The sequence below is a fragment of the Trypanosoma conorhini genome, assembly GCF_003719485.1.
Source record: "Trypanosoma conorhini strain 025E chromosome Unknown Tco_14.4_contig_00641, whole genome shotgun sequence".
Lineage (NCBI taxonomy): Eukaryota > Euglenozoa > Kinetoplastea > Trypanosomatida > Trypanosomatidae > Trypanosoma > Trypanosoma conorhini.
Genome location: NW_021704731.1, coordinates 1,581 through 10,098, shown reverse-complemented (window position 1 = coordinate 10,098; position 8,518 = coordinate 1,581). Strand labels below are relative to the sequence as shown.

Below are 8,518 nucleotides of genomic sequence, written 5' to 3'. Positions count from 1 at the left end.
CTACTCTCTCTCTCTCTCTCTCTCTCTCTCTTTTCCTCTTTTTTTTTTGGTCTCCTACCGCCCAGGACTACTCCCTCTCTCATTGCCACTTCTTGATTTTCTCTGAGTGGGGTTGTGTGTCGGTGCGCAGTTCTCCCTTCTAGTTTGTGGGTCAAATGAAATTTGATGGTTCACCTTCTATCGTCCAAGCGTGAAAACACACCACGGAGTCTACCTGTCGCCATTTTAAGCGTGGCTGCCGCAACCACTGCCGGCCCAAAGAAGAACGGGACGTGCCTTTGGCGGCGGCGCTTTAGAATAAGGGAGTACGCACCTGCCCTGCTTTTTTTTACTTAAATTCTTTTTTTGTGATTGGTGGTGTTTTCCACGGCGTGCAAAGCAACTATATATTTGAAGGATAATTACCTTATGAGAGAGAACGTCCCCGTTTGTGCGTGTCTGTGTGCTTCTCTGGGTTCGCCCTCTTGTTGGATGCCCCTTAGAATAACAAAATAAAAAAAAAGCATGTGCTACATGCAGAGTCTCCCTCTTCCTCTCCAAAACTTTTTTTTTACTTCTGTTGTATGCATGAGTGTGAGAAACAAGAAAAAAGGGAATTGTTGGGATCAGGGCGTGTGGCATGTCAAGGGACCTTCCGCGGACGAAGGACATCGTGAATGGGGCCTTTGGGTTGGTGAAGGGTTACAGTAAGTTGGCGAGCGAACTCCCATTGGATGACTATGACTACCACATGGCCTTTCCTGGGTTTAGACAACAAGTCAGGCGACACAGCGAGTCACTTGTGGAGTTCATGGATAAATGTTGCCAGCTGCTCCCCGAAAAACGACGAACAAAGTTCGAGGAAGGCGCAGACACTTTGACGGATCAGCGGCGCGCGGCGGTGATGGAGGCGGTGGATTCGCTTCTGGAGAATGTTGATGGGCTGCTGGATGATTTGAAAGGAAGGCGGTTAAATGCAAAAGAGCAGCTGTCTGTAACGTTTGGTTCCGAACTTCAAGGCTCCTCCTTTGCCGTGGGTGGGGGCGACTGCGTAGTTCGTCCGCAGCTGACGTTTGATCAGCCTGTGGACAACAGTCCCACGCCGTTCTCTCCTGTCTACTATGACGAAAAGGGTGAACGGCACGTGGCACAGCCTGGCGTGCACCCATTTGCGGAACTCATTAAAAAGACTTCTATCCCTGAGGAGCAGTTGATTCGTCGCGCGGAAACGCCGTATCTTCCGTTAGCTGCATGTCCACTTCGATTTGTGGATTCCACGGCGGAGCTTGAGGATGTCGTGCGTGCACTGCTGAAGGAGAAGGAAATTGCAGTGGATTTGGAGCATCACGATTTCTATTCCTATCAAGGCTTCACATGCCTCATGCAGATCAGTACTCGGAGGGAAGACATTGTGATTGATTGCCTTAAACTGCGCTCTTCGATGCATCTGTTGGCGCCTGTGTTTTTAAGTTCGCGTATATTAAAAGTCTTTCATGGAGCACGCGAAGACGTCCGGTGGTTGCAGAAAGACTTTGGTCTGTACCTTGTAAATTTTTTCGATACAGGGATAGCCCTGCAGACGCTGCACATGCCACACAGCTTAGCCTTTGCCGTGGACCACTTCTGTCAAGTGAAATTGAACAAGAAGTATCAAACATCAGATTGGCGTATTCGACCCATTCCAGCAGAAATGGTGGCATACGCGCGGCAGGATACTCATTTCCTTTTATACGTATATGATCGGTTAAAGACACTTCTTCTTAATAGCGAGGGCCGTGCCTCAATAGGGAATCTGCTTGTGCATGTGCTGAACGAAAGCCGTCGATTGTCGCTGGAGCTTTACGAGAAGCCACAACTAGACCCTGACACAACGTATAAAATTGCCCTAGGGAGAAGTTTGGGTGGGTTGTCTCCCACACAAATGCAAGTGGCGCGAGACGTGTTTAATTGGCGAGATGCCGCCGCCAGGGAGGTTGATGATTCACCTCCAGCTGTTCTGCAACTTTCCGCTGTGTTGGCTATTGCCACCAAACTCCCGGCCTCCGCAAACGACGTTCTTAAATGCTGCACCCCGGTGAGTATGGTGGTGCGCACCAACGTGATGAAGCTAGTTCAGATTGTGAAGGATGCGGTGGGCAGCGATGCCGTTGCAGAAAAGTCAGAGCCCGAGATAAAGCCTGAGCCGCACTCAGTGCGTAACGTGGGGGCGCTGTCATGTATGAGTGGTGTTCATCGTCCCATGACGGGAACACTTCCGTCCATAGAGCAGCGGCCGCGTCCAGTGTTTCTGAAGGAGGAGGCAGCGACGCTGCAGCTTACGTTACCGTCTGCGTGGTTTAACGCCATGTGCAACCTCGCTGCCGTGCTTCGAAATAGGCGTCTGCCAACTGTCGCAATACCCGGCCACGAGGTGGTGGAGGCGTTAATGCGGGGAAAGACGGCAGAGAAGCGTGCACGAGAGTCCACGGAGGCAACAGGGAAGTTCGAAGCGACAAGCGCTGTGTTAAACGGAGAGATCGAGGGTGAGGGAGAGGTTGCGGTGCGGGGAGAAAAGGAGGAGGACACGGCAGTTGACAGTCGGGATGTGTGTGGGGAGGAGGAAAAAGAGACGGAGGCAAACGACGTGGATGGAGATAAGGGCCAGTCGGAGATGAAACTCGAGGAGAGGGCCGTCGCGCTTAGAAAGACGTACGGCACAGGGGGCGCGAATCGCAAAAAGGCAAAGGTGGAGAAGCTCAAGCGGACCGGTGGGTCGTAATCTGTAAGCTGAGAAGGGGGCAAAAGAGGAAAAAAAAAAGAAAACAGGAAGAAGCAAATGGAGTGTAAAATTCCTTGAAATGCAGTCGTGTATCACCAGTCACTGCTGGGGGGGGGGGGGAGGCAATGCAGGAAAGGACGGACGAGAGGAACGGCCTAAAAATGGAAGGAAAAAAGGTGGCAGTGTCAAGAAAAAGATTTTTTTTTACAAAAAAAAGAAAGAGATGTAAGAATACATCGTCTTGGTTATTTTTCTTGTCACCATGCAGCTGGTTTAACAGGACGAGGAGGAAGAGCTTTGAATGGTGCTGTGGTGGATTTGCTCACTCAGCTCTGAGTTCTTGTGTGCAGCTGCGGTTTACTCATACTGGTGTCTTTTTTTTTGCCGTTGCTTCCGGCCCCCTCCTTCTTTCTCTCCTGTCTGCTTGGTTGAATTGGTGTGTACCTTGCAGGTTGTGGCCAAGGCAATATTGAGGCCATATGAGGCTGCGGAGATGCTTCGGTGGGTGGCTGCGATGCAGCGCCGCCTTCATATTTCTTTTTTGCCTTCTTCTATGCATTTTACTGGGTCTGCTGCTGGAGGTCGCGGACGACGACGGTGCCGTTAAGCATGCCACGCTGCCGGCGCCAAGAGGACAGCCGGGGAGTGATGCTTGTAGTGAGGCGCGCAGCTGCCTTGATTGTCTGTTTCCCGGTACTCGCATGGGAGCGTCCCTTAATGCGAGTCATCCGTCGACGGTTTGCTTTTGGTGTGCGGCGAGGGGGCGTTGCGTGAGTCGGGCTGAAGGAGCAGCATGCGACGATTTGGAAGAACTAGCGTGCCCTGCGGTGCTGCACACTGCCATCCCGCAGGTTTTCCGCGTGCTTCATGTTGGCATTCGAAAAGGGGGACCAGAGGCCCTTATTCAACTCTTTCTCGCGTTGCATCGCTGGGGATTTCGCACCACGCTAGACACACGCAGAAAGGAACAAGGTGGTCCTGTGGTTCCTTTCTTTAGAAAGGTGTACAAGTTTGCGCTTGAACACGCCCCACCGCTGCGTTGGTTCAAGGACTACAAAGCATGGCATGAGTCCGCCCTGGAAGGTGATGTGCTGATTGCAACAGAAACGTGGCCGTGTGTGCGCAGGAATCATTTGGAGTCAGGTGTACGTCAAATGCAGTGGCATCTTACCGTCTGGCGCAGGCGTGACCGAGCACGGTGTACCATTGCGGGACACACAAACTTTATCGCAATGTCTTACATGAACCAGTCAAAGCTTGCATTACTTTTTCCATACGTTTCCCCACATATTGTGCAGTTGGCGCAGAGTCAATCGTCATGGCGTAGGTCAAAGAGGCGGGGACACAGCCTGCCCCTGGTGTTGCTGGATTCGGATGTAAAGCTAAGTCCGGATGATTTTGTGGGTCGTCATGGGGCGCCAAAAGAAGTTGTACGAGCCGCCGGTTTCGCCCCGGAGAAACTGTATGCATTGTACGGTGAGGCCATTGCGGGTGTTGACCTACAGCTTCCAGGTGCTGAGCGGCTGATCTTTGAGGCAGTCTTGTTTGACGTCTGCATTATCGTAGACGACGCTTTGGTCGGCGGGTGTAAACAAGATGTCCCGCTTCCCGAGGCCTTTCGCGTTCCCTCAGGGGATTTGGATGCGTTAAACGCCGCCGTGGATCGCTGTGTTCGCGACTATGACGCCGTCATCCCGCTATTCAGGGAACTAAAGCAATTCTCGTTGCAGCAAAAAAGCACATTTGAAAGACAGGTGAGGCGTTATTTTTCAAATAGCGTTCACGTTGTGTCGGTTGTGTGCTCTCGGGAGCAGTCTGAAGCGTACCTTGTCCGCTTTCTGCTGAACGTTCTCCTGTACATTCCCTTCGCCACGTTGGAGTTGCGACTGGCGGATGGGGTTGAGGGGCTAAAGGAGTGGCAGCGCACGCAGCTGTCGAGTCAAAGTTGGCTGGCGGCCGTACGCTTCGTCCGTATGAGCTCACAGGACACGGTGTCTGTGTGCGAGGCAAGCAACCACGCCACAGATGACCTCCGGAAACCGTATCGGCGTCCCACGATGCAGCTGGCGCGGGCTATGCTTCTCCGGGGAGGAAACACCGTTCTGAGCAACAAGCAGCGCTCCCTCCTGACACTGTTTGCCCCTATTGATGCCATTCTTGTTAGTGAAGATGTTGTGCATTATACTACCTCTCAACTTGCTCTCCTGCGTCGTGAGGGAGGGGCTGCAGGAGCAGCATTAAATGATGCAGGCAGGCTTGCTGTTTTTGTGCTTGAAGCTGAAGCGGAGATGGCGAGAAATGTGCCGCTGGTGGCAGTCTGGACCGCCGACCTTCCTTTCTTCGGCTGTGGATACGTCGCACACACGGACGTGACTCTATTCAAGAAGGTGTGTCGGCATGAAGAAAGCCACCTGGTGGGGGCGCCAAAGCAGTCCCGCCGCGCAGTAGTTATTCATGACGACGGTCTCAACCTGCCATTGGCCCGCGTGCTGTTGTCGAGAGACGGGCCTGACGATCATGTTCGCACAGCGTGGGAGTTTATGTGCCAGCACGCCCTTTGGAAGGACCTTGTGGGTGGCTGTTAATTTCTCTTTTACCCGCAATGAGGGACAAGGTGGCGGTGGTGGGGAAAGAAGGACTAGTCGCCGTTGCAGGTGGCCTGCGTGGTGCGGCCACACACTCACTTCATTAAACACAAGCGTGTGTGCACTCGCCGTGCAAAGCGCAAGACACGCACACGAACAAACAAACACACAAGGGACTTCTATCGGGGCAGTGCCAAACGTGAATGAAACCCAACTAAAAATCCAAAAGGGGGAAAAAGTAATAGGAGGAAAAGAAGGTGTTCATGCCCCGGGTGCTGCTGAAAATAACATAATTGTCTTGTATTTTTAATGCATATTTGGTTCATTGGCTCTCCCCCTTTTATTTATTTAATTTTGACGCCTCATGTTGCGTTAGGTCGATAGTTAGCAGTCCGGAGAGGCGTGACTGCAGTGCTTTAGGTAACACCTCTGTGGATGCCATACAACAGGGAGGTTATCGCCTCCATCTCGTTCGAGCCCGATCCGTCCTCCGGCAGCGGCACACCCGACCGCGGTGGCCTCAGTGACGGCGTGGGGGAGCGTGGGTCATTTGATGCCTCAGCGGAGCCCACGTCGCGGCAAAACGAAGCGACGCGTAACATTATTCGATGCATGAAGTGGGCCCTGGGGCAGAGCATCAAAAGTATATCTCACCCAGCCAAGCGGCGACCGCTGGATCCGAAGAAAGACTTCACAATTGAGACTACCATTGAAGTCAAGGCCGGAAGCAACGGTGGATTAGCCTTCGGCTGCTGCGGTGGTGCATCCGCGGTGAAGCGGCGGCCGCCACAAGTGTTGCCGGTTCGCGGGACTGGAACTGCCAAATTTGACGTCACCCATAGTGACACGGAGGATTACGACGACGACGACCCACAAATCTCTTTTAAGTTCACTGACTACTCTCCTATGTGTTATCGCCACATACGGGAATTCTTCGATATCGATCCAATGACCTACTGTGAGGTGCTGATGCGAAGTAGGTGGCACAGTACCCCTACCCCCGGAAAGTCGGCGGCGCATCTCTTTTTCTGCGGCAAGGATTGGGTTATAAAAACCATGACCAGGAACGAAAGTGAGTTTTTGCGCAGCATCTTACATCGCTACTATTTTTTTATACTAGATAACCCACATACGCTACTGCCGCACTTCGTTGGACACCATCGCCTTGAAATTGCCGGAGAGAAGATAAATTTTATTATAATGCAGAACGTTTTTGCGACGGGAAATGCCATACACGAAAAGTATGATATCAAGGGAAGCACCGTAGGACGTTTTGCCACTGAGGCCGAAAAAAGAAAGCAGACTTGCACGCAAAAGGATCTTGATTTAAACCGTCCCATACATGTAGGGCCTGCGCGAAGGGCACAACTCATTGAACAAATTAGAAAAGACTGTGACTTCTTGAAACAGTCCCACATTATGGACTACTCGTTTATAGTTGGTATTCATGTCTTGCCAGCGTCCGATCCACGGAGTTTGGGGAGTGGTGTGGCAGGACTAAGAGAAAGCCTGCCATCAGGTCCGTCCTCGCTGCCGACCTTGCAACTGGACGGAACGGCAGTTGGTGTTGCTTCGGACGGGCAGGTGCAGTGGACAACTAGCGGTGCTAACGCCCCTACGCCTGAAACTGTCATCGATGGACGATGCTTTACGGCAGATGAGGGGGGCATGCGCAGCACGGATCAACCAGGGACTCGGAGGGAAATATATTACATTGGAATTATTGATATCTTGCAGAGGTACAATGTCGGGAAGTATTTGGAGACGGTATTTTTGGGTTTAGCAAAGGACCCAAAGAAAATATCTTCTGTTCCTCCCCGAGAGTACGCGGAGCGTTTTGTGGCGTTTGTCTCCTCTATTATTGTCTGAGGCGACGAAGCAGGGAACACTGAGGGGTTGAAACTAGTGGGAGATGACTGCGGCGAGACAATCTCCGCCCATCTGACCACATAAATTCTCATGAATGTAGAGATTCCAATCTCAATACTCTGAGCGTCTCTTTCCCTCTCTTACTTTGCGTTGAATCTTTGGTTTTCTATGACCTTCTCTTCCTCTCTCCATTTCTCCCCCTTTCTCTCTCTCTCTCTGTGTGTGTGTGTGCGTGGTTGCTGGACGAAGTGGGAGTGAGGGCAAATGCATCTGTGTGTGCTTTTTTTTGTTATCTCTACCTCTCTTTGTGTGTGTGGTTCCTTGTATTTCTTTCTTAATGCTTTTTGGCCTCTTTTACTGTAATTGGAGCTAAACGTTTCAAGGGCGCGTTCGCGTGGCTTTTTGCACGTTCTATGGCTTTTTCGCATACTTGCCACGGTTTTCCCTTTTTTCACCGCGGGGCGGAAAAGCTTTGGTTAGTGGCGTTCACGTCCCATCGCCAGGATGACGTTCTTCGACTTGTTGTTGTAATGTCACGCACAACAATCTTAACGATGTGCATGCGTCCCTGTAGTTTATCTGCTTGGGGGGTTGAGATGTCTATAAGGCACCATTATGGGTTTATTTTACATGTGTGCGAACGGCCTTACAAAGAATTGCCCATTGTGCGGGGTGCTTGCTCGATGTGTGCCTTAGTTGTGTCTCTAGAATCGTGTAGAAGGAACTTGGGACTATGTGATGCTCAATAATTGCGTGAAAATGTTTTCTAACATTTTTCTCTCTTGGTTGATAACCTGTTTTTCGTTTTTTTTATCATCAATACCGCGTTGGAAGGCAGTGAATAAACTTATATTGTTTCGTTTTTGTTTTTATTTGGTTTCCTTTTTCCATCCAAAGCCTTCGCCTCTCCTCCTACTTCTCCTTCTCCTTCTCCTTCTACTACTACTACTACTACTACTACTACCTGCCAGACGGAGGGAGCCGAGCCGGCGGTTACGTGGCCCTAAAGACTGTCACTTCGTGGGTTCATACCGAGGGCCTGGCTCTCACTGAGAGGCATCTTTTGGATTCATTTGCTGACCGGTGTGTGCCTCTCTGGTGGGTATAGTGGGTTAATTTGGGCACAATGGCCCAACCTGTGATATCCCTTTCTTGTTCTCCTTCACATCCTTAGAATAGGAGGGGCTAGGCCCAGGGCGGACGCGCACTGCACGTTCTTCATTTTCATCCTTTGCTATCGCTGTTATTAACTAACTTCTATTCTGTCTTTTATGCTACTTTCCCTCCCCCCCCCCCATTCTTTCCCTCCGCGGCGCGTTTGCCTTGG

General features: G+C 51.3%; 3 protein-coding genes across 3 annotated transcripts, besides 4 other annotated features; all 3 read left to right on the top strand.

Annotated features, from left to right (window-relative positions):
• Positions 1-3: 3 nt before the first annotated feature.
• Positions 4-31: a microsatellite.
• A 588-nt stretch (positions 32-619) lies between these two features.
• Positions 620-2,737, top strand: Tco025E_07823 (putative exosome subunit rrp6p-like protein; the record flags this gene model as incomplete). Its single annotated transcript, XM_029374682.1, has 1 exon — positions 620-2,737. The coding sequence occupies one exon, from the start codon at positions 620-622 to the stop codon at positions 2,735-2,737; it is 2,118 nt and encodes a 705-aa protein (XP_029225207.1).
• Positions 2,738-3,216: 479 nt separating this feature from the next.
• Positions 3,217-5,322, top strand: Tco025E_07822 (uncharacterized protein; the record flags this gene model as incomplete). The annotated part of the gene is made up of 1 exon (XM_029374681.1): positions 3,217-5,322. One exon carries the CDS (start codon positions 3,217-3,219, stop codon positions 5,320-5,322), a length of 2,106 nt encoding a protein of 701 aa, XP_029225206.1.
• A 435-nt stretch (positions 5,323-5,757) lies between these two features.
• Tco025E_07821 (putative phosphatidylinositol-4-phosphate 5-kinase-like) lies at positions 5,758-7,191 on the top strand (the record flags this gene model as incomplete). The annotated part of the gene is made up of 1 exon (XM_029374680.1): positions 5,758-7,191. The coding sequence occupies one exon, from the start codon at positions 5,758-5,760 to the stop codon at positions 7,189-7,191; it is 1,434 nt and encodes a 477-aa protein (XP_029225205.1).
• Positions 7,192-7,366: 175 nt separating this feature from the next.
• Positions 7,367-7,409: a sequence feature (GA-rich).
• Positions 7,410-8,088: 679 nt separating this feature from the next.
• Positions 8,089-8,127: a microsatellite.
• Positions 8,128-8,155: a microsatellite.
• Between the last annotated feature and the right edge of the window lie 363 nt (positions 8,156-8,518).